The sequence below is a fragment of the Ornithorhynchus anatinus genome, chromosome 16 (genome assembly GCF_004115215.2).
Source record: "Ornithorhynchus anatinus isolate Pmale09 chromosome 16, mOrnAna1.pri.v4, whole genome shotgun sequence".
Taxonomy (NCBI): domain Eukaryota; kingdom Metazoa; phylum Chordata; class Mammalia; order Monotremata; family Ornithorhynchidae; genus Ornithorhynchus; species Ornithorhynchus anatinus.
The window spans coordinates 39714360-39737121 of NC_041743.1; the positions used below are offsets into that span (position 1 = coordinate 39714360).

Consider the following 22762-nt stretch of genomic DNA (forward strand, 5'->3'; position numbering starts at 1 on the left):
ACTTGGGACCAAGAAACGGCAGTCACGTGGCCCGTGTAAATCTTGCTCCGTTCGATTTTACTTAATTGTTCATCTAAATGGGACCCATTTCAAGTGGCCAACCCCCTGCCCTGCCACAATCCCCTCTGCGGCTTATTTGGCTCAGGAGGATCAAAGAACTTTTTTTTTTTTTTTTTTAGCACACCAGGGTGTGATGACCTTAGCAAGACAAGCAGCGTTAGCATTCACAGTGCTCCAAGAAAAGCTATTTCTGAACCGTGTTATTTAGCAGTCACTGCCGTTCTTTGTCGCAGAAGATGTTGGCGCCCCATGAGGTCATCTATCCCGGCTGGGTGAGGGGGCCGAGCAAAACCAATTCAAAACCATGACCGCTCGCCCCGAGTCCTGGGGCGGAGGGTTGGCAGCGACAGAGGGAGGGAGAACAGGGCATTATCTCTCGATCATTTACTGAGCATTTACTGTGTGCAGAGCAGTATTTGAAGCACTCGGGAGAGTACAATACGATAGAGTTGGTAGGCTTGATCCCTGCCCACATGGAGCTTACGATGTAGAGCGTAACTGCTGAACCGACTCAGTTGGATCTCTTCTTCCCAGGCAGATCATTTGAGTCGCATCCAGCCAAGCACTTTCAAAGGCTGCACATCAGGACTTAGAACACCCCAGCCCTCAGATCAGGCTTCGATCAAACAAGGGGGACAGAAAGGCAGTTTGGAAGCCCCTCACTCTTGGGCACGAGGCATGTGGGTGTGTGTTTTCATGGTTTCTGTAACTGGTCCTCCTTTAGGAGCAAGCTACTCCTACGACTGGAAGCTGATTACTCATCCCAAGGACTACAGTGGTGAGATGGAAGGGAAACATTCGCGCGTCCTCAAGCTGTCGAAGGTGAGCGCCAGGTTGCTGACACCGGCTTCCCGAAGAGGGTCGGAAAGCCCCAGGGCATTTTCCCCCACGAGCATCCGGGGAGGGAGGACCGGCCTTCCGGTTCCAGATCTGAAGCCTGCCGTCAGAGTGAGCCCCTCAAGGGTCCGGCTGGCAGACTGCCACTATTTATTAGTTTTCGCCACTCAGATTTTCGTTTTCGATGAGAAGGCTGAACTGGCACAGCGCTGTTGGGTGTAAATAGAATTGCGGAGCAGCTTGCAAAACGGTACGGGGATTTGAGTTTCCATCTCGGTCTGTAGAGACGTGAGAATTTCCGACCGAAGGGAGAATTGGGTAGTGGTTCAGGATTTCAGTAACACTTTATCTTGAAAATGATTATCTGGCCCTTATTGTTCTCCCTTCTCCATGCCCCAGTCCTAAATGATAAGATTACAGTGATCCCTCTATTTTGCCGATAAAGAGACTAAGGTTCAGAGGTGACTGACATCTCTTGGTCCCCAAATCTCTTAGTAGTAGAATTGGAGCCGTAATTTGCAGGTGCGTTGTTTAGCCTGTTTTGCAAAAGAGAAAGATTACACAATGCAGCGAGGCAACCTGGCCTTGCAGAAAGAGCACGGGGGCTCAGGAGGCCTGGGTTCTGATCCCGCCTTCACCACTTATCTGCTGGGTGACCTTGGGCAAGGCTCTTCGCTCCTCTGTGCTTCAGTTTCCCCATCTGTTAAATGGAGATAAAATGTCATTTATATCTTCTTAGTCCGTGAGCCTCGTGTGGGTCAGGAATTGTTTCTGATCTGATTATCTTGTGTGTGTCCCAGCGGCACATAATAATTCAGCCAACCTCAAATAGCATGTCTCTAAAAGATGGACATTCAATCAGTCAGTCAGTCGATGGTATTTATTGAGCACTTACTTCCCAACTGTGGAAATGGCCCCCACCCGATCATCGGGCTAGTCTCAGATGGCTCCACCAAGATGGAGGGTCCTCCCTAAAGGAGCAGAGGTTGGGGGGACAGATCGAGTCCGGGTTCCCCCGCAGCTCCATCAGGCAGCAGTCTGAAATAGGGGCTTTGGGTGAGTCAGTCCTAACCTCCTGGATGTCAGAAATCAGCCCTTCTTTTTCCCTATGATCCAGTGATTCCCGGGACCAAAATGTCCCAACGTGTGGCATTTTCAAAGAGGGCCAGCTCTCAGTCCATCAAACAATGGTATTTGAGCACTTACTGTATGCAGGGCTTTGTTCTAAGCGCTTGAGAGAGTGGGCTCAATACTCAGTACGATAGAGTTAGAAGACATGATCCCTGACCTCGGGAAGCTTACCGTCTACTGTGTGCTGAGCACTATACAAAGTGGTTGAGAGAGGATAGTACAATAGAGATGGTAGAGTTGGTTCCCCCTGTGGCGCTTTCCGGTCCTTGAAGTTGTTAACTATGTCTCATCCTCCTTCCTCTCCAGCTCACCCTAGGCCTGTATGAATTCAAAGTGATAGTGGATGGGGACCACGCTCACGGGGAAGGCTACGTGAACGTGACAGTCAACCCGGGTACGTACGTCCCAGGCCCTGGCCGCCTCCCGGCCCTTCACTTCGTCAGGCTGCAAAAGGAGGAATTCCCTTTCCCTTTAGGTGTTAAATGCCCGCGTCGTGGGGTGGTATCTCCAGGGGAAACCTTTTGGTTTTGCTGCAGGATGCGGTCATTGGAGGGTTAAGAAGGTGCTTTGTAGTCCCCTCTGGTCGAGTGAAAGGCAAGCAACTGATTGTGCATTTTGAACCTGCCTCTCTGGAGCAAGATTTTTTGACACCCTTCCAGGGTGTTGTACTAGGCACTGCGTTACTGCAGATGAACTTCCATCAGAGCCTGGTTTGGAGCAAGCCCCTTATGCCTCAGCAGAACCTCCTAAGAGAGCCAAAAGCCAGCATCTAGAGAGGAAGAGCTCCGGCTGCCATTTGATTGATTTCAGTTTTTCCCGGAGGTGCAGATGGAGGTTCACGGAGCTTCCCGCCAGGTCCTCTCAGATGGGAGAGCCAAATGGGATTCCTTGGCAGTACGTTTGGCAGGTGGCCTCCTAAGAGGACCCCAGGAAGACATCGGGACCACTTCCCGGTACCCCCCCCCCCGTTTGCCCCACCCCTTTGAATGCTAGGTCTCCAGGTCTCTGTTTCTTTTCCCTTTCATTTCATCTCAAAATCTGGGATGTCCTGGATTCTGCCTGTTCGGTCATGTTTTATTTTTCCCTGCTAGAGATAAGATTTCTGTCCTGAATTTCACCCAAAAATCAGTGAGGCAAAAACCAGCTCTGGCTTCTAAGTCTGTCTTCAAGCATCCAGTCTGGCACAGCAGTTTCCCTGTTCACTAAAGAAAAGGCAGTTGCCCCAGGAACTCTCCTATGGGTTCTGATCAGAGCTGGATCAGGGCAGTAAGCGGCGTCTCCCTTGGGGAGATCCAGCTCTCATCCCTACCATCCCTCGAGGAGGGGCCGGGCGGGGCCAGGGTGGGAAAGTATCGTGGCCCAGTTCTGGGAAAGTTTGGGCCCAGAGATAGTCCGCAGGCGGAGGGAGCCACTGATGGCCCATAAATCTGGGGCTTCAACTGCTTGAAAGAAATCGTTCCCTTTCCCATTTTCACTCCTGAGCTGGGAGTCCCAGCAGTATTAACCAGTTCCAGACCCAGGAGAGTACAGTGTGCTGATCTGAGGAAAGTCAGATTTGGGAGTTGTCTGAATTTGGAAGATGATGCCATCTCATTCTCCTTGGGGGGCAAGATGTGGGTGAGATGTCAGGTTTTTCAGCCTTTTAGGAACCCAGAAGTGGTCTAGAGATGTAGAGGCCGAGGTGGCGGTCCTTCCAAAGTGAAAGAAGACCACTGAGTTGACTCTGCAGCTCCCTAGAGAGACCCAGGAAGTGTAACTCTGGAGGCCCTTCTAAGACTTCTTTAGATGGCGAGAGTGTCTCTCAGTGTTTTGGCTTCTCTGTTTATTTAGTGGGATTTCTCGGGCTCACACTGAGGAGAAAGGAAGAGTGCAAAGCACGACAGAAAGATTACTGGTTACTCCACTCTGGGAATGCACAGTGCTCTCACCACCCCTTCTGGTACCCCCCCCCCCCAATGTCTCTCTGCTGAGTTGAACGTAGAACCCAGTCCTGTCTTTGACCATCCTTGACCCCTTGACCTTCCTTGCAGAGCCGCGGGTTAACCAGCCCCCCGTTGCGGTCGTGTCACCACAGTACCAGGAGATTTCTCTACCCACCACCTCCACAGTCGTGGATGGCAGCCGTGAGTAGCCACCGGATCCCCAGGGTGGGTTTAGGGCAGCACTCGGAGGGCCAGAGGTCTAATTGATTGATGTCGGTAGGTTGATCCGGTGGGAACTATCAATCAGCGGTAGTTATCGAGCGCTTACTCTCCCAAACACTGTACTAAACGCTTGGGAGAGTACAATTTATCAGCGTTGATAGATACGTTCTCTCCCCACAACGAGCTTACAGTCTAGAGTGATGACCACACTTGTCCCAAAAGGGCCAGACTGACCAAGGTGGCCTCTGGATAGCAGGAGACCCTATTTGAAGTCCTAATCCCAGCTCCTGTAGGCTATAAGCTTCTTGAGGCCAGGGATCACGTCTACCAAATCTGTTGTATTTTACTTTCCAGAACGCCGAGTGCGGTGCTCTGCGAATAATAAGTGCTCAATAAATACCGTAGACTACAGGGAATCTCCATTCAGGGAACCACATGAAGCGAGCAATTTTTCATGCAAAGAACCAAAGGAGATCAGACGTATTATAATTTCAGATCAGTGTTTTGTTTTTTTCAGTTGGCCCCGTTTGTTTTCCCACCTCATGTTGCTTAAGGCTCCCAGAGCCTTGGTCCTGGGAACCAGGGCAGGAATTAGATCGGCCCGCAGTGGCCAAATCTGGAGGGGTCGCTCTCGTTTTCGCTCCCCGGCTACTGCTTAGCCTCCGGTCTGTTTTCTGTTGGGGTGCGTTGCTCAGATAGCAAACCCTTCAGACTTAAGCCATTAGACTCAGCAGTGTCAGGTCAGCAGGTGGGGGAAGCTGCTGCTTTAGGTGGAGGCTCTGTGAGTTTGAACCCAGGCTGAACTGGAGCAGGTTGGGTTTGGTTACAGCTCTGCCGAGCCTCCTTTGATCTTGCCTACTCTAATACCAACTCCCTCTAGACCATAAGCTCGTTATGAGCAGGAAACGTATCTGCTAATTTTATGGTATTGTACTCTCCCAAGTCCTTAGTGAAGTGCTCTGCACATAGTGCTCAATAAATACCACTGATTTAATTGGTTGAGCAGGAGGCATTTTTTGAAGCCCGTGTTTTTAGGTGCTTACCAAAAAACGGCATGGAATGTGGTCAGGAATCTGACACCCCCCTCCCGTCCAAAAGTGCCAGACAAGTTCTGCATAACACCGTCGTCATCCCTCGCATAACGCCGTCGTCATCCCTCAGTTTTTCTGTGCCCCAGTAGGGTCTCGGGGATTGGTCACAAAGGCCCACAAATCCCCTGAGTTATAACTTTCTTTGGAAACAGAAAGCACTGATGACGACAAGATTGTCCAGTACCACTGGGAAGAACTCAAGGGCCCCTTGAGAGAAGAGAAAGTTTCTGCTGATACGGCCATATTAAAACTCACCAACCTCGTCCCTGGAAATTACACCTTCAGGTAAGTCAGGGATCAGCCAGCCAACTTAGATTCAGGTCAGATTATATTTCCCCTCTTACCGTTCGTTTTCATCGAAGTAGTTACCACGAAGGCAGTTTTTAAAACAGTCCACCGAAGGCATGGTGGAAAACTCAAAACCCACAGACTCTTTGATTGCCCTATAGATCATTTTCCAATGGAATTAATTCATTCCTTCAATCATTCAGTCATATTTATTGAGCGCTTATTGTGTGCAGACCACTGTTTTAAGCGCTTGGGAAGTACAATTCAGCAACAAATAGAGACAGTCCCCGCCCACAACAGGCTCACAGTCTAGAAGAATGGAATCAACATAGATGAATGTCTCTGAGTATTTTTTTATTTACTCTAACTTTAGTAACCTGGGATTCCTCTAGTCTGACGATCTGGGCTTGCGAGAATTCGGATTTCCTCCCCCTCCCCACTGGTCATGGGACTTGGTTTTTTCAGAGTCCCCAGTCCCCCGACCCCGTTCATTGTATTGATGGAAGGTTCTTTATCAGGCGCTGCAGTCCGCCAGGTTAAACCAGGAACTGCCGTTTAGTCCGAGACACTAGGCGATCAGTTTAGGGACTACCTGTCAAGGGGAGACAGAAGCCAGGGACAGAACTGTTTAGCTGGGAGGGGGTTAGCTAAATTCTCTGCATTTTCAACTCGATTAAAAAAAAAAACCGATGCAGAGAGAGTGAAAAGTTTAATGGAGTGACGAAGGGCAATCTGTAGGGTAGGCAGACTTCTCTTAAAGAGGTGTGGACCAGGGGAGGGGGTCAGGCTGTCTCTGCAGAGGGACTGAGCTCAGCTATTTGGGGCTTATACAGGGACCGGGGAGTCACTTGGAGTTTGATCCTGACCAGGATTGCAAGCCTCATTCAGCATGATCAGCGATAGTACTGGTCAGACACCTCCCTGGTCAGAGCCCTCTACTAGACAGGTGCAGAACGTGCAGAGGAAGTGTGGGACCCAGTGTGTGCCAGGATCTGTACTAAGTGGCGGGGTAGATTTAAGTATATCAGGCAGGCGGTCTCTGAAAGGCTCAGGCTTTGGCAACCACCCTCGATGGCCCCAGCCTCTCCCTCTCTCCTCCCCGCTGTGCCCGGCAGCCTGACGGTGGTGGACTCCGACGGGGCCAGCAACTCCACCACCGCGAGCCTGACGGTGAACAAGGCAGTAGACTATCCCCCCGTGGCCAACGCGGGCCCCAACCAGGTGATCACCCTGCCGCAGAACTCCATCACCCTCTACGGGAACCAGAGCACGGACGATCACGGCATCGCCAGCTACGAATGGTCCCTCAGCCCCAGCAGCAAAGGGAAAGTGGTCGAGATGCAGGTAGGAGCAGCAGCTCGGCTGCCAGCCTCTTACCGGAGTCCCCGCTGGGCGATGGAACCATAAGCTGTTCATCGGGTTTGCTAATCGTCATTTAAAGGTCAGATTTGCATGCAGAGCCTTTCCAGCTCTTAATTGCCCAGGAATACAGAGTTTAACCCTGAAGACGATTGCGTTTGGTAATCAGTGGTATTTACTGAGTGCTTACAAGTCAAGGGCACCGTACTAGGTGCTCGGGAGAATACAGTACAACAGAATTACCCGTTTCCGGCTCATAGCGAACTCACAGTCTAGAGGAAGCAGCCAGGTAGAGGGTGGGAGAGATAGTCCATCATGACACTGGCAGGGGGTTTGGGTGTGGTTGGAGGGTTTGTGTGGGGCCCTGGGAGCTGCCTTCTTGGACCAGCCTTAGCCATTTGATGAGGTTCCCTTGAAACTGCCACAGAACTTGAATGAATCCATCAGAAGAGGGCAGAAAGTACCCGGACGGCAGGCGGAGCTGCTGCCCACGTGATGCCCCAGGGATTCTACCCAAGTCCCAGAGCAAGTTGGGGTTCACCTTTTGAAAGCTGTTGCCTTTAGTACGTCTTCCCAGGCTGGACAGTGGGAAGCTGGTTTGTTGAACTGGTGGAGATCCTGGAGGGTCTCAGGCCCACAGCACAGGCCCACAGTCAACGTGGGATGCTCCTCTCTTGGACAGGCTTTACCCAGCTTTGTTCGTGGGTGGTTGTGATACTGTGTTTTATTTAGTTTAATGTCACAAGTCAGGAAAATTGGCGGTTCAGATAACAGACTGGGGATGGAAAGGCTCCTCAGTCGGTCGTCTTGGCCTGTCTCCGTGGACTCCGTGGCGCACCTGGGCCCGATCCCTTCCGGGAGTCCTTTTATCCCAGGCTTCTGTGGCAGCGGGAGAGTCAGAGCCATTCTCTCCCCCGACCGGGGAGGAATTTGGGGCCACATGTCACCCCTCAAACGTCTGACTAAGCATTCGTGAATCGCCGCTCGGTCAGGAAGCCAGAGTCAGGCCAGCCGCTAGAGTTTAGGCAGCTTGGAAAATGCTTAGCACTAGGAGAAGAATGGATGATTCGAGTTCTCACTGTGAGCTACACTTCTCTTCCTGTGTCCGTGTCCTTGTGTATGTGCGTGTGTCTACCCCAAGGGCGTGAGGACCTCAACTCTGCAACTGTCTGCCATGCAAGAGGGAGACTACACGTACCAGCTCACAGTGACCGACACAGCGGGCCACCAAGCCACCACGGAAGTGACGGTCATCGTGCAGCCCGGTAAGGAGCCTGCCGCTTCCTGTCGGCAGACCCCATTGGAGGGGCCGGAGCCGGAGAGAAAGTGCGAGCTCCGGGGCAGATCTCGATCTCCGACAACCCTCCACCTGTGACCAGGCAGGGGGACGCTTTCCTCTCCACCCTTCTAGCGTGGGGATTTGGACTGCAGCCAGGCAGGGGGAGACGAAGTGGTTCCCCCGCGGGACCTCGGGCTTTCCTTTCCCCGGTCCTGGATGTTCTCCCCTCCAGGACAGGCTGGCTATTGACACCCCTAATCTCCCCGATCCAGAGAACAACAAGCCTCCCCAGGCGGATGCTGGCCCAGATAAAGAGCTGACCCTTCCCGTGGACAGCACCACTCTGGATGGCAGCAAGAGCACAGATGACCAGAAGATCGTGTCCTACCTCTGGGAGAAAACTCAGTGGGTATCGGTCCACGCCCACCAGCCCTCCTCGCCGGCCCCACGGGGGACGGGTCCAGATCCATCACGGCACCTTCACTTTGCATCTGCTTCCCTCAGCAGAAGTCTGGGGTTGAATTTGGGAGTAGCATTTCCCCTCAATCTCCCGCGTCAGTCTTGGGGAAAACGAGCTAAGTGACTTGTTTAGAAAAAGGAGGCTCTCTTGCCCTCCTGCCTCCTCCAGTCCCCAACTAGGAGACTATACGGTCGTGAACGTACTGCAGATACCACCCACGTGCCGCCGTTTATGGCTCAATTACATTTGAGCCCAGAGAGGGGTCGGCTCGAAAGAAGTAATGGAGCAGAAAAGTACTGTACTTTCCCAGACCAACTGGGCGAGGCAGGGGTTGGGGGAAAGCAGTCTTTTGACACCTGCTATTAAGGGGAATTGAGGTCACATCTGCAAAATGAAAGCCTCAGCCCCATTTGTTGTTTTTCCAAAGACACCCTTTATCAATTATGTAAGCTGAAGGCAGAGGGCACTGATCAAAACAGGGCTAATTAAACTGGAATTGCTTAATCTGAACCATTCGTGGCCTTCACAGTTCCTTTTAACTCCATTAAACCACAACAAACGCAGCTCAGATTTTGTGTGGATTTGGATTTTTAACCCACAGAAGGCAGAGAAGTTCCAGGAAAGGACCTGGCCTGGCCCCTGCCCCCCCCAAACTCTCCAATGGGGCTTAAATGGGGTGTCCCCACAGGCAGGGAGCACAGGAGGCTCCCCTGAGTGATCGGGGGCCTGTGGGGACCTAGGAGGTGGTCAGGAGACTACTTGCCCCCTTGTTTCTGAATCTGCTGCTTTTTGTGGTTTTCAGGGCAGACTTTGGAAATTCTCTGACCGTCTCTCTCCCTTTAGAAGCCGTATTGTTCAGTGGGTAGAGCACAAGCCTGGGAGTCAAAAGGATCTAGATTCTAATCCCAGCTCCACCACCTGTCTGCTGTGTGACCTTGGGCACTTCACTTCTCTGGGCCTTAATTACCTCATATGAAAAATGGAAATTAAGACTGTGAGCCCCAAGTGGAATGGTGGACTGTTATCCAACCTGATTAACATGTATCTACACCAGTGCTTAGAATGGTGCTTGGCACATAGTAAGCACTTACAAGTACTATTATTACTACTACTAATAATAATAATAATAATATTCTACCTTGCCTACTCCCTGCCTTTTAACAGAGGGGACACTCTCATAATGAATCCTTGTTTGGGCTCCAGGGATTCGGTGGTGCTGGGGACAGACCTTCCATCATGTGTTCGGAGGGAGCCCCCACGGCCACGCCTGGCATTTGCTCAGAAGTTCGGCTCAGCATTTTGGAGGGTCCAAGGAACCGATGGAAGTGCTTGCTGGGGACGGGAAGAAGCCGGACTTCTGAGTTCCCCTGAGCAAATGCCAGCCAACCCCGGCTGGGCTGTGCCCATCCCCGAGGAACCCCCTGAATCTGTGGGTTGGCTGACGAGCTCAGAACCCCAGATGCCAACCAAGCTGTTAGCCAGGGTCAGCTGCAGCAGGATGACTCAGGATCATCAACAGGATGATGATGTGAATTGGCCAGTGAGTGGGGGAGCCTTAGGCCCCACGGGTTGGATTTTGGCCCCCTTCCTGGTGAAAAGCATACTCCCTGTTGCCACAGGGGAAGAGCCGGTGCTTCCCAAAGGATGTCCAGAGCCCCATTCCAGGCCTGGGAGGAGACGCACTCTCAGAGCTAGAGATGCAGGGCTAGGCCCGGTGGCCGACCTTCCCCTCTTCCCTCTCCCCGCCCCGGGGTTGTCATCGAGAGGGGTTTGTGCGCACGATTAAGCGAAGACATTTTTGGCTTCTTTTCTGGCAAGTGCTGTGCAGAATAAGTGGGCCAGAAGTGCTTTTCAGAAACCCCAGTCTGAGCCTTCAATTATCTGGCAGCCAAGGGCCTGTGGAGCCAGTGGCTCAGCTTGAGGGTGAGAGGGACTCAGGCAGGACGCCCTCTGTCTGGAGATGGATCTTTTTAGCTCTTTGCCTACGGGGCTTCCAGCAGTCCTTGGGGCTGGAGGGCTGAAGCTGGCCATGTCTGGAGAGGGCAGGGCTAAGGAGAGGGGCAGCGGTTGAGGGGCGCCCAGGGAGGTTTTTATCTAGTTGGGTGCGGGTGCTTTTCTGGTCAGCAAGTTGTTCGTATCCCCGGTGGGAAGTGGTTGAAGGCTGGACTGTGGGGTGGCTATCTCCCCACAGCCTGGGTAGCAAACCCCCAGGCATCCTCAGGGGGATTGTGCCCGCCCTGACCGGCTTTCTTCTCAACTCTCGGCCAGGGGCCCCGACGGGGTGAGACTCGAGGACGCCAACCAGACGGTGGCCACTGTGACCGGGCTCCAAGTGGGGACCTACGAGTTCACCCTGACGGTCAAGGATGAGCGGAACCTGCAGAGCCGCAGCTCCGTTAACGTCATCGTCAAAGAAGGTGCTTCCCTCCTCCCGGCCTCGCTCGGCCTGTCCTCTGGTGGGGCACCGGTCGGGGGAGTAAGGGGGCAGTTACCTTACTTCTGATCGGAGACTGCACAGCCTAGCCTCTCAGCAGCGACCTCTGGTCTAACACTCCAGTTAGGGCGGTTCGGCCATCTCTGAGTCGTCTGCCCCCGAATCACTCGTCGGGTGGGATATCCCCAATGGAGGATTTTTGGTGGTGGTTTTCAGGGTCTTGCCAGCTCCAGACCTTCCTCCCCGACAACCTTTCATCCATGCTTCAGACTCCTACACCTCTCTCCCCAACCACGGTTCACCACAGGGGACTCTCACTCCAGGTTCAAGGGGCCAGGACTTCCTGCCCCCCAAAGCCCTACCACCACTTTACCCTCCCTCCCCCGGCCTGTGTTTTCCATTTTCTTGGGTATGTCTGCACAGATTTCTTCCTTCCACTCGAGAGAATAATTGACCGATGGCTGAAACCTGTTGAGGAAGACATGGCAGGTGGGGGGGGGGGGGGGCGGGGAGGAGAGGCCGGTTCCTCTATAAAGTCTTTGTTCAGCGGCCCCATCAAAGTGCATTCAGCTACCCCCTAAAAGCTGTCTGTTAGCTGGAGGTTCTTGTTGTGCAGTAAGGAAGTTCATTATAAACAGGTTTTATTCTAGTTCCTTCACACAAGCCCTCCTGTCTGGGAATGAGGAAGAGCTCTCTGCAATCTGATCCGGCCTTTCCTGCCACCAGGGCCAAGGGGATGTTCGACCCGCCACAGGGACTGTAGGGACATCTGCTGCCCAACAGCCCCAACTCCCCCGGCCAAGGCCCGCCATCCGCTCCCGCCCGACCCTCCTAGCACCCCCAGCCCCCGCCCAGATGTTTTTGCTTTAACTCCCCAGGCACGGGGGCCAGCCGTGGGCTTGCGGAGAGGGGAGCAAAGTGTTTGCATTCTTATCGGCCCGCTCTAACCCCATAATGAGAAAAAGACATCGGGAGAGTGTGTAATGCAAGGCAGATGAGGCCTGCTCAACAGCTAGAAAATGAAGCCATCAGGTTTGGAGCAGGCATGAGAGGGAGGAGAGAGAGTGAGTGAGTGTTTGGGGAGAGGAGAAACAGGAGAGAGAAGTAAATACATCAGAGGCCGTAGGTACACACTCTAGAATAACCTGAGATAAGTATCTATAGAAACTGTAGATCATAAGCTCCCCTGGAGACCATAAACTCCCTGTGGGCAGGGATTGCTTTTACCAACTCTGTTATATTGTACTTTCCTAAGTGCTTAGTACAGTGCCCTGCACGCAGTGTTCAATAATTACCGTTGATTGATTTGAGATATATACATCTCATATATATATATATGTGTGTGTGTACATATATGTATATATGTACTCACTCGAACACACATATATGGCAGAGATAGTTCCCCCTTCAGGCCAAGCCTCAGGAATACGGATCTGTGCCCAAGCCTGAACACTGAGTCGAGAAATTCTCTCTCAACTCTCTCTTCCTCCTTCCACCCCTTTCTGTTCCTCCTTTTCCCCCTCTCTTCCCCCAACCGCAGTTTCTGGCCATCCTACTGAAGTCAATCAGTCAATGGTATTTTAGTACTTACTGTGTGCAGGGCACTCGGACTAAGTACAATACAACAGAGTTGGTAGACATGTTTCTTGCCCACCAGGAGCTTACAGTTTAGAGGGGAATACAGACATAAAGTAAATAATGGATATGTACATAAGGGCAGTAAGGGTGAATGTCAAGTGCTTAAAGGGTACAAATGCAAGTGCTTAGGCGACGTAGAAGGGAGAAGCAGTAGGGGAAATGAGGGCTTAGGGAAAGCCTCTTGAAGGAGATGTGATTTTAATAAGGCTTTGAAGGTGGGGAGAGTGGTGGTAGGTTGGATATGAAGAGGGAGGGAGTTCCAGGCCAGAGGGAGGATCTGGGTAAGGGATCGATGATGGGATAGATGAGCTCGAGGTACAGTGAGTAGGTTGGCGTTGGAGGAGCGAAGCGTGCAGGCTGGGTTGTAGTAGGAAATCAGTGAGGTAAGATAGGAGGGGGCGAGCTGATTGAGTGCTTTAAAGCCGGTGATAAGGTGTTTCTCTTTGTTGCGAAGGTGGATGGGCAACCGTCGGAGGTTTTTGAGATGTGGGGAGGTGTGGGCTGAACTTTTTATAGAAAAATGAGCTGGGCAGCAGTGAAGTATGGACGGGAGTGGCATGGGGAGAGGCAGGGAGGTCAGCAAGGAGGCTGATGCAGGAGTCAAGGCTTGGATCAGCGTAGTAATTTGGATGGAGAGGAAAGTGGATTTTAGCGATGTTGTGAAGTAGAACTGACAGGATTTTGTGACAGATTGACTGTGTGGGTTGAATGAGAGAAATGAGTCAAGGATAATGCCAAGGTTATGGGCTTGTGAGACAGAGAGGATGCCGGTGGTGTCTACAGTGATGGGAAAGGGGGAGGACAGAGTTTGGCTGGAGAGATGAGGAGTTCTGTTTTGGATATGTTAAGTTTGAGGTGTCCACAGGACATCCAATTAGAGATGCCCTGAAGGCAGTAGGAAATGTGAGGGCATCATCTGCATAGGGGTGGCAGTTGAAGCCGAGGGAGTGAGCGAGCTCTCCAAAGGAGTGGGTGTAGGTGGGGAGTAGAAGGGGAACCCAGAACTGAGCCTTGAAGCACTCCCAAATCTGGGCTCTGACAAAAGTCCCAGTCTCTTCTCCTTGACTCCACCATCATCTGGGGCCAGCAGAGCACGAGGGTTCTACCTTCCATCAAGGTTGAATGTTGGGGTAGGCTTCATTCCCCTCCACTCCCTCCGGCAATAGCCCCCTCCCCAGAAGACAGCATCCCTAGAGCCCCCTCCTCTCCAGCGGGCTCGTGTTTAGCGCCGGCCCAGGGGTTGCTCCAGCTCTCCTCTAGAGGGTTTTGGTGTTAGCTTCTCCCACGAGGGAGACCAATAGGCTTTCCTTTCTCGGGGCTTAAGCCCCCTCCCCACAACCGCTCTCTCTCTCACCGAGCAGAGATAAACAAGCCTCCCGTGGCCAAGATCGCCGGAAGTGTGGTGATCACCCTTCCCACCGACACGGCTGAACTGGATGGCTCCAAGTCCTCAGACGACAAGGGCATCGTCAGCTACCTGTGGACCCGTGACGAGGGCAGCCCGGCGGCCGGGGTGAGTGGCCCGGGACCCCGCAAGGGGGGCTCTGAGATGAGAAGGGCCGAGGCCGAGAGGGCGGAGCCGTTTCTTTTCCAGCCGGTCACTCCCTATCCCCCCAGAGGGGACTTTGCCACCCTCCACATGATGTATTTTTCTCTTCCCTTGGAGCGACAGCCAAGGGCACGATTGATGCAACTGGAGGGGTTTTCGGAATCGTGGTGCGAGTGAGCGTGATGCAGGGCCCGGCAGGAGCGGGCATCGGGGTGGGACAGGAGATGGTGACGGCGGGACTTTGTTCCCCAGCCGCCACCTCTCCTCTTGCCCTGCAGGAGGTGTTAAAGAATTCAGACCATCACCCCATCCTGTTTCTTTCCGACCTGGTGGAGGGAACCTATACGTTTCACCTGAAAGTGACGGACGCCAAGGGGGAGAGCGACACTGACCGGACCACCGTGGAGGTCAAGCCTGGTGAGCTCCAGCTGGGGGACTCGCCAGCTGCCGTCTGAGGTCCGCCTTCCCCAGAGCCCTCGGAGCCGGAGGTCTTGCCCGCCCCCAGTAAGGGGCAAGAGCAGAAGGGGATTGGGGGAATTTAAGCAGCAGGAGCCTGGTGGCCCGACTCCCGGTGTCTCCGCCGAGTCTAGAAGGGAAGACAGTTTATCTTTCCTAGTGGAGCCCCAGGCTTCGGGTAGCGGGCAGCTCCCAGAAAGCACCGGAACTCAGTCACTTACATTGACAGAGACGAAGTGTCCTTCATAATTAGAATCTCACTTCCTTTCGTTGGGGGGGAAGGGTTGTCTCAAAAGCATCGAGCTAGGTGACGTTGCAGGTTTGTTGGGTTCTGGAGCATCCAGTGAGGGAAGGGTGTGACTCATTTCTCTGCCTTGAATCTTCCCCTGCAAAGTAGAGAAGGTTACTGCCAAGGCAAAAGTCATTTTCTAAACAACTCTGTAAGGCAGCAGCAATCGTGTTTATGAAGTATCTTCTGTGTGCAAAGCGTTGGGGGAAAAATACTTGAGCGAGAATTAGCTACAAGTCCTAGCTCACCCCTTCTAAGAATCCCCTTCCACTCCATCCCTTCCTGTTCCTAAATCCAGCATGGATTTGGACTCCCCTCCCCTCCAAAAAAAATTGCCAAAGGCCCGGACAGGACTGCCCCTCTGTCGCCACTCCTCCTGAACTCCCCGGACCGTCCGCCAACTGCATATTAGGAGCGGCTGCCTGCGCATCGGGCGGCAAGAGGCACAGATGAGGCAGCTAGTCCTGACAGTTAAAATTTGAACTTCTAAATGTGGCATCCATCCTTCGCCGGGAGCAATTTAAAGCCAGCCGTGGAGAAAGCGCCACAATTAGAAGGCCTGCCGCGTGGCTTTGGCTCTTCTGTGGAATTCGGTCAGGCTGGGAAACACTGCAGCGGTGATAAAGCGGGAAGGTGGCCTGGGGATCTGCCCTGCCGGCCACCTGCTTTCTCACCTCCACCTGGCTTCCCTGGGGTTTGATATCTGTCCCCGTGGACTGCCTTACTTTGGTCGGGAGCGGCAACGGGGTGGGGGAATTTTGGCATTGTTGTTTCAAAGGGGCAGAAGACAGGAGCAGAGGATGGAGGAAGGAGAAGAGGACTGTGGGGTGCAGACGGTCTTCCCTAAAGTGTACACCCCCAATCCCTGACTGTCCTTCTCCAGATCCGCGGAAAAATAACCTGGTGGAGATGATCCTGGACGTCAACGTCAGCCAGCTGAGTGAGCGTCAGAAGGGGATGTTCATCCGCCAGATCGGGGTTCTCCTGGGGGTCCTGGATTCTGACATCACCGTGCAGAAGATTCAGCCGTACACCGAGCAGAGGTAGCGGGAGTAGGGAGGAAATGGGGCTAGGGGTGGGGCGGGGCGTCTGGCACCGAAGTCGGGAGTCAGGAACTCAGCCTCTCCGGCCCAGGCCCCACGCACTCACCTCCCCACCAAGAGGCGGCAGGGTCGGCCTGTAATTCCTCCGTGAACAATAATAATTGTAGTATCTATTAAATGCTTGCTATGTGCTAAACACTTGAGTAGCTACAAGATAATCCGGTTAGACATAGTTCCTGCCCTACATGGGGCCTCTCAGTGTAAGGGGAAGGACAACAGATTTTAAACCCCCATTTACTAGATGAGGAAACAAAGGCACCAAAAACTGAAGCGACTTGCCCAGAGTCACACAGGCGAGTGACAGAGCTGAGATTCGAACCTAGGTCCCCTGACTCCCAGCCTTTGGGAAACAGCCTGATCTAGTGGAAAGAGCCTGGGTCCAGGAGTCAGAGGACTAAGATTCTAATCCTGGCTCTACCACTAGAGCCATGTTTCCCCACTCCTCAAGAACCTCCAATGGTTGCCCATCAACCTCCACTTCAAACAAAAATTCCTTACCTTCGGCTTTAAAGCACTCAATCACCTTGAACCCTCTACCTCATCTTCCCACTCTCCAACTACAACCCAGCCCGCATGCTTCGCTCCTCTAATGCCAACCTACTCACTGTATCTCGAGCTCATCTGTCTCACCACCAACCTCTCACCCGTGTCCTGCGACTGGTCTGGAACGCCCTCCCTCTTCATATATGGCAGACGATTACTGTCCCCACCTTCAAAGCCTTGTTGAAGGCACATCTCCTCCAAGAGACCCTCCTTTCTTCAACTCCCACTCCCTTTTGCGTCACCCCGCCCTTGGATAAAGTTATTTATTTATATTAATGTCTACCTCGCCCTCTAGACTGCTCGTTTTAGTCAGGGAATGTGTCTGCCAACTCTGTTACACTGTACTGTCCCAAATGCTTAGTATGTGTTCTGCAATAAATACGTTTGATTGTCAGTGGTGTGACCCTAGGCAAGTCACTTCACTTCTCTTTCTATTTCCTTATCTGTAAAATGGGCAGTAAGTCCTACCGCCTCCTACCTAGACACATGTTCAAAGGCAGAGGTCATTCGTGTACACACGCAGTCCAGGCCTCTGCCCAAAGGGTCGATTCTCACTCCGTTGAACGGCCGAGTGATGCTTTCTCTGTGTGTGTGTGTGTTTGTATGTGTGTGTGTCTGTCTCTCTGTGTGTGGATTTGCCCACAGCACCAAGATGGTGTTCTTTGTGCAGAATGACCCTCCCAGCCAGATCCTCAAAGGCGTCGACGTGGCGGGCATGCTCAAAAGCGAGCTGCGGAAACAGCAGACGGATTTCCTCATCTTCCGGGCCCTGGAAATCAACACCGTCAGTGAGTGACTCCAGGAACAATGGGTGGGAGCTTGCTCCAACTGGAGAAGTCAATAGGTGAAATCCTGTGGGGGCTCACAACTGGGATGCTGCTCACTCACTGCGGGTGGGAGGAAGGCCAGAAAGGCTGTCTCCTAGGCCTCTCTGATTCTGGTCCTTGAGCTAGGTTGAGACCATCCTGGCGTTTCCCAAGAGTAGATGGGCAGAGAGCAGGCTGGTGGGCCGGGCATATGGGGGACGGTGTTGGGGGAGAAGTAGGCAGGAGAAGACAGGTATGGGAACAGAGATACTGAAGGTGACAGAAATGTGCCCCAGATAACCTCAAAACCTCATCCTCCTGAATACTCAGAGCCCCCACAGACACCATCACAACTCTCTTCAAACTCACCCTTCCCCCGCACAAAGCGTTGTGCACACAACTCCACTCTCCCTCTCCAGCACCCTCTCTCCCAATAACACCCAGACACACACGCACTCGCTCTCTCTCTCGCGCTCTCTCTGCCCATCCGGGTTTCACCAAATCCCCTGTATGTTTTTAATCTAGATGAGCCAGTTGGCTGATTCCTCACCCCCAAATCACCCCGTCCCGTTCACAGGGCACACATTTCACGGGCCATTCTCTTCCCTTCCTCCTCCCCCGCCCCCAGCCTGTCAGCTCAATTGCTCCGACCACGGCCGCTGCGACTCTTTCACCAAACGCTGCATCTGCGACCCGTTCTGGATGCAGAACTTCATCAGGGTGCACCTGCGGGACGGAGAGAGCAACTGCGGTACGTCCCCGTGGGTGGGCCGTGGCCGGCTCAGAGGGGGTCAGGATCTTGGTTTTCCACAGCCCCCTCCTCCCGCCGTTTCGGCCTCCGGTCATCCCTAAACACCTGCAGAGCAAAGTCCAGCTCTGAGAAGGGGCTCATGGGGTGGGAATAAGGAACTGACAGTGGCCCAGATCAGACTCATCTAAAGGCCTCTCCCTGAGCACTGTGGAAGCACCCTGAGAGGGCATCGAGGGCTGGGAAAAAGATCCGGGCTCTAGTGCCAGCTCAGCTACTGACTGGCCGGCTGAGCGGCCCTGGGTGAGTCACTTAGCCTCTTGGGGCTTCCATTTCCTCATCTGTAAAATGGGAAGATTAATCCCTGACCTGCCTTATGGAAGCATTGGGTGGATATTGGTCTGGAATGAAACATAGGCTTTCCCCTCACTCCCTGGCCACAGGCTCCCTGACATTTGTGGCCATCTCCCCACAGCAGCCCAGCCACCGTGGGGCTGGTGACCTCTGAATTTCAGCAGCCAAGCCCTGACCACTTTGGGGAGCCCGGGGTGACACCCTAGAGGAGTCAGCGCCGGTGTATGTGAGGGCCCCCACCCCGCCCCCTTCCTTGGGTTCCCCGGCCCCCTCCCATCGCCGTATCCGAGGCCGCCCCCGCACTGCCCTGGCCCCGGGCCCGTGACCGTGGGATTTTGACCCGCAGAGTGGAGTGTGCTGTACGTCATCATTGCCTCCTTTGTCATCGTGGTGGCCCTAGGGATCTTCTCCTGGACCCTGGTCTGCTGCTGTAGGAGGTGAGCGGCGCAGGAGACCCGAACGGAGCCTGGGAAATGCCGGCACACCCCGAGTCCCCCAGGGACGTAGCGTGGGCTTGTGGGCTTGTGGGGAGGAGAGGAATGGACCAGCCCAGGCAGCGGGGAACGGTGCAGCTAGTGGATCCAAGTGTGTGTCGGGGGACAAGGGGATTCGAACCCTGGCTCTCTTCCTCCCCGAGGCCCCTCGTGGAGTGAGACCCCATTTCTGCTCCGATTAAGCATTTCCCTCCCTCTGGGGGTGCCGGGGGGCCATGGCTGGGCCCTGTAGTGCGGTAGGGGGAGAGAACATCTACAGCCAGCTGCCCCTTTGGCTCTTTTCTCCCTCCTGGGGGCAGCTTGGTCCAGGTTGGGGACCCTCGGTCCAACTGGGACCGCCGGGTGGGGGTGGGCAGGGGTGTCTGCAGGCCTCCCAGCTGCCTCTCTGACCAGGGGTGGGGTCTCCAGGCGGAAAGGGAAGCCCAGAAGGAAAAGCAAATACAAGATCTTGGATGCCACTGACCAGGAGAGTCTGGAGCTGAGACCCAATTCCCGAGGAGGTGAGATTTCCCCTCCCATCCCCCGATCCCTCCCCCGAACCCCGGTCTCGGCCACCCCGAGCCCAGAGAAGACATCTCTTCTGCCCTGAAGCCTTCGGAGCTCCACAGCGGGGCCCAGGTTCTCTGAGATGGGCCGCTGCATCTTCAGCGTGACCCTCTCAGGCCCCTGGGTGGCGAAGGGGCAGAGCCCAGCCACGAGAAACAGACCCACTCTGGGGCCCTAGTGAGGCCAGGAAAAGCTGTCTTCTTCCCCTCGGCCCTACCCCTCAGCAGCCCCCTGCCCGAGGGTAACGGCGTGGGCACGGCTTCCGTCCGCCCGAGATCTGCCACCCACCGGGCCTGGCGTCCCCTCCGGACCCCCAACACGGGAGAGTCAACGGGCCGTCATCCGAACCGAGGCCGCGACCCAGCCGCGCTCGTGTTTCTGCTAATCGCCCTGGAGACCGAGCCGTGCCCAGTGACACAGAGACCCTTCTAAACCTTGGGGGCTTCTGGGAGTTTCCCCAGTTGTGTCCTGGGAACACCAAGGCAGAGGATTAACGTGCTGCCTCCCTCCCTCCCCCCCGCCCGCTGGCCCGATCTCCACCACCCTGACCTCTGGTTCTGTGTTCAGGCAGCAAGCAGAAAGCCCCGATCCTCAGCACCAGCCTGATGCACTCTGAGTCGGAGCTCGACAGCGACGAGGCCATCTTCACCTGGCCGGACCGGGAGAAGGGCAAGCTCCTGTGCAGTCAGAACGGCCAGGCCAAGGCGCCCAAGGCCAAGGCCCAGCGGGAAGAGGCCTTGTAGCCAGCCCTCCGGGGTCCCCGCTCGGTCTCGGGAGGACAACGCCGCTGACTCGGGGCGCAGATGCCGTGTGTGTGCGGTTCCTGTTGCCCCCTTCCCCGTATCCCCAGCCCAGATTGGAACTGGTTGCACTTGAAGTCAGGCTTTGGTCCTACCCGGAGAGGGCCACCGCTGAGCCAACAGTCCTCATCTCCGCCCCTCTCCCAACCCTGCTGCGCCGGGGGTCCTCGGCTCACTCCCCTCGGCGGCTCCGCGGCAAGGGGGGCCTGCGGGAACCTCGAGGACCCCAGGGGCAGCCGGGGAGGAGGCAGGAGTCGACCCGCTGCCCTTCACTCCTGCCCGTGCCCCAGCCCTACCGCCTTTGCCCACATCCTTCACGTTGGACTGATTACTTTTCTCTCTGTGGGCCCTTCTCAGCCAGGGGGCGGGCGCTACCACCGGCAGGCGGGAGCTCAGCCAGGCCTCACCCTTCTCTCCGGCCACAGTGGAGCAGCAGCTGGGGATGGAGCGCTGTCCCCGACCTCGTCCCGCCCGTGATCGAACGGGCGCTGTTGACTGTCTTTGGCTTAAATTATTTGTCTTTTCACTGGAATGGGGCTGCGAGAGCTGGGGGCGAACACCGGCCCGCACCCGGCAGGGCCTCCTCTGCCAGCTCTGCTGCCGCGGGCCCCTCTCACTGCCCCCCCCCACAGTCCTAGTACTGCAGCTACTGTCGGCACTTTAGCCTCGCTTCGGTGCCGGGTACCTCGGCCCCGCCCGGTTCTCCCCAAAGAGCCAGGCTGACCCACACGGTCCATCCATTTCAGGCCAGGCACGCTGCCCGATCCCCGGTGGCCAGAGAGCCCGCTGCCAGCCTGGCCGGCGGGGCCCCTCTCCTTAGGTACCCGTTTCCGCTTCACCGGAGCATTGGATCGGGAGTCCTGCCTCCCCCAAGGCCGACCGGCCAATTTCAGGTTTCTGGGCCACCTGAAACTGGGGCAGACTGGATCCCTCCCTCCCTCCCTCCCTACCTCCTTTCGCCTCCAGGAAGACAGCCAGCGTCCCTCCGGATCCAGGGTGGCCCGGCCTGGAACGGGAACACTTGGGGCGGTCGGCGGGAATGTAGTAGGCTGGGGGGAGGTGAGGCGGGCGGGCCGTGTGTGTGTGTGTGTGTGTGTGTGTGTGTGTGTGTGTGTGTAAGCTTTCTCCATTGATGTTTCCTAGTATTGCTGTGCACACATGGAGTGAGTGAGTGTGTGTGTGTGTGTGTGTGTGAGCATGCGTGCATGCGTGCTCACGCATACATCTGTCCCCCAGTTGAACCTCAGTTCTTGTTCGATGACAGTCCCCCCTCATAGGGCCATCTCCTTCACCTGGAAAACCTTTCATCTCTCCCAGGGGCTGCAGGTTCCTGGGCAACTTCATGTTTGCTAATTAAGACCCGACATTAGCTCCATGCCCTCATTGTGGGGTGGGAAGCAGGCGGGGAAATTGTTTCTTTATAGAGACGGAAAGATAAGGGCATCTTTTTTCTTTTTTTTTTTTTAGAATTTTTAAAAAATTTATACTGCTGCACTACAGACCTGTTGTGAGATGATTAAATATTCTATTTAATTTTACCCGGACGGAGTTATGTCTGCTGCCGGCTTATTGAATTTTCTCCAGAGTCAGATGTCTTCATTTCATTCCGTCTGCGTCCCTGGTTTTAGTTTGCTGAGTTTGAGCCGTGGAGCCTGGGTTTGCTTTAGCTGGCAAAAGGGACGAGGCATCTGGTTTTGACTTTCAAACTGAAACCCCTGTCAGTGGGGATGCTCATATCATCACGTCTGCTCTAATTCAGCCTCAGCATCACAGCAGTGTTAACTGAGCACCTGCTTTGCCCAGTGCACTGCGCGAGGAACTTGGGGAAGATTCCAAAGAGGCACAGAGGTGATGCCTGCCCTCCAGGAGTTTACAATTTAATGGGGAAGCCAGTAGACATAAAGGACAGTGTGTGCCATAGTTAAGAGGAAGATAGTAACTCTAAGTAATGGATACCTGTGAATAAACAGGCTGGAAGTAGCACGACCTAACAGAAAGAGCCCGGGTCTGGGAATCGGAAGACCTGGATTCTAATCCCGGCTTCACCTCTTGCCTACTGCGTGTCCTTAGGCAATCACTTCACTTCTCGGTGCCTCAGTTTCTTCCACTGTAAAATGGGGATTCAATACCTGCTCTCCCCTTCCCTTAGACTGTGAGCCCCAAATGGGATCTGGACTGGGTGTGATGTGATTTTATTGTATTTACTCTGATGTACTTGGCACATAGTAAGTGTTTACACAAATACCACCATTTTTGTTAGTGTTAAGTGCGTCAAATGCATGTAGTTAGGAGTTACTCGTCACCGTCAACACACGTGCACATGCATGAGGGACGCATGCTCGCTCAGTGTGGT

General features: G+C 54.3%; 1 protein-coding gene across 6 annotated transcripts in view; it reads left to right on the forward strand.

Annotated features, from left to right (window-relative positions):
- Positions 1–21983, forward strand: part of KIAA0319L (KIAA0319 like) — a 52650-nt gene extending 30667 nt beyond the window's left edge. For 2 of the 6 annotated variants that reach the window (XM_029081553.2, XM_029081552.2), the window contains 16 exons: positions 785–882; positions 2335–2422; positions 4059–4151; positions 5416–5548; positions 6667–6895; positions 8052–8175; positions 8462–8594; positions 10918–11066; positions 14083–14234; positions 14549–14687; positions 15899–16058; positions 17307–17449; positions 18096–18218; positions 18916–19006; positions 19457–19563; positions 20177–21983. In XM_029081553.2, coding sequence (XP_028937386.1) covers positions 785–882; positions 2335–2422; positions 4059–4151; positions 5416–5548; positions 6667–6895; positions 8052–8175; positions 8462–8594; positions 10918–11066; positions 14083–14234; positions 14549–14687; positions 15899–16058; positions 17307–17449; positions 18096–18218; positions 18916–19006; positions 19457–19563; positions 20177–20352 — 2138 coding nt within the window. In that variant the 3' untranslated portion in view covers positions 20353–21983. Of the gene's footprint in view, positions 1–784; positions 883–2334; positions 2423–4058; positions 4152–5415; positions 5549–6666; positions 6896–8051; positions 8176–8461; positions 8595–10917; positions 11067–14082; positions 14235–14548; positions 14688–15898; positions 16059–17306; positions 17450–18095; positions 18219–18915; positions 19007–19456; positions 19564–20176 lie in introns of those variants that run through there. The other 4 variants (XM_029081554.2, XM_029081555.1, XM_029081556.1 and 1 more) reach the window with 4 other exon arrangements.
- The last annotated feature ends 779 nt before the right edge of the window (positions 21984–22762 follow it).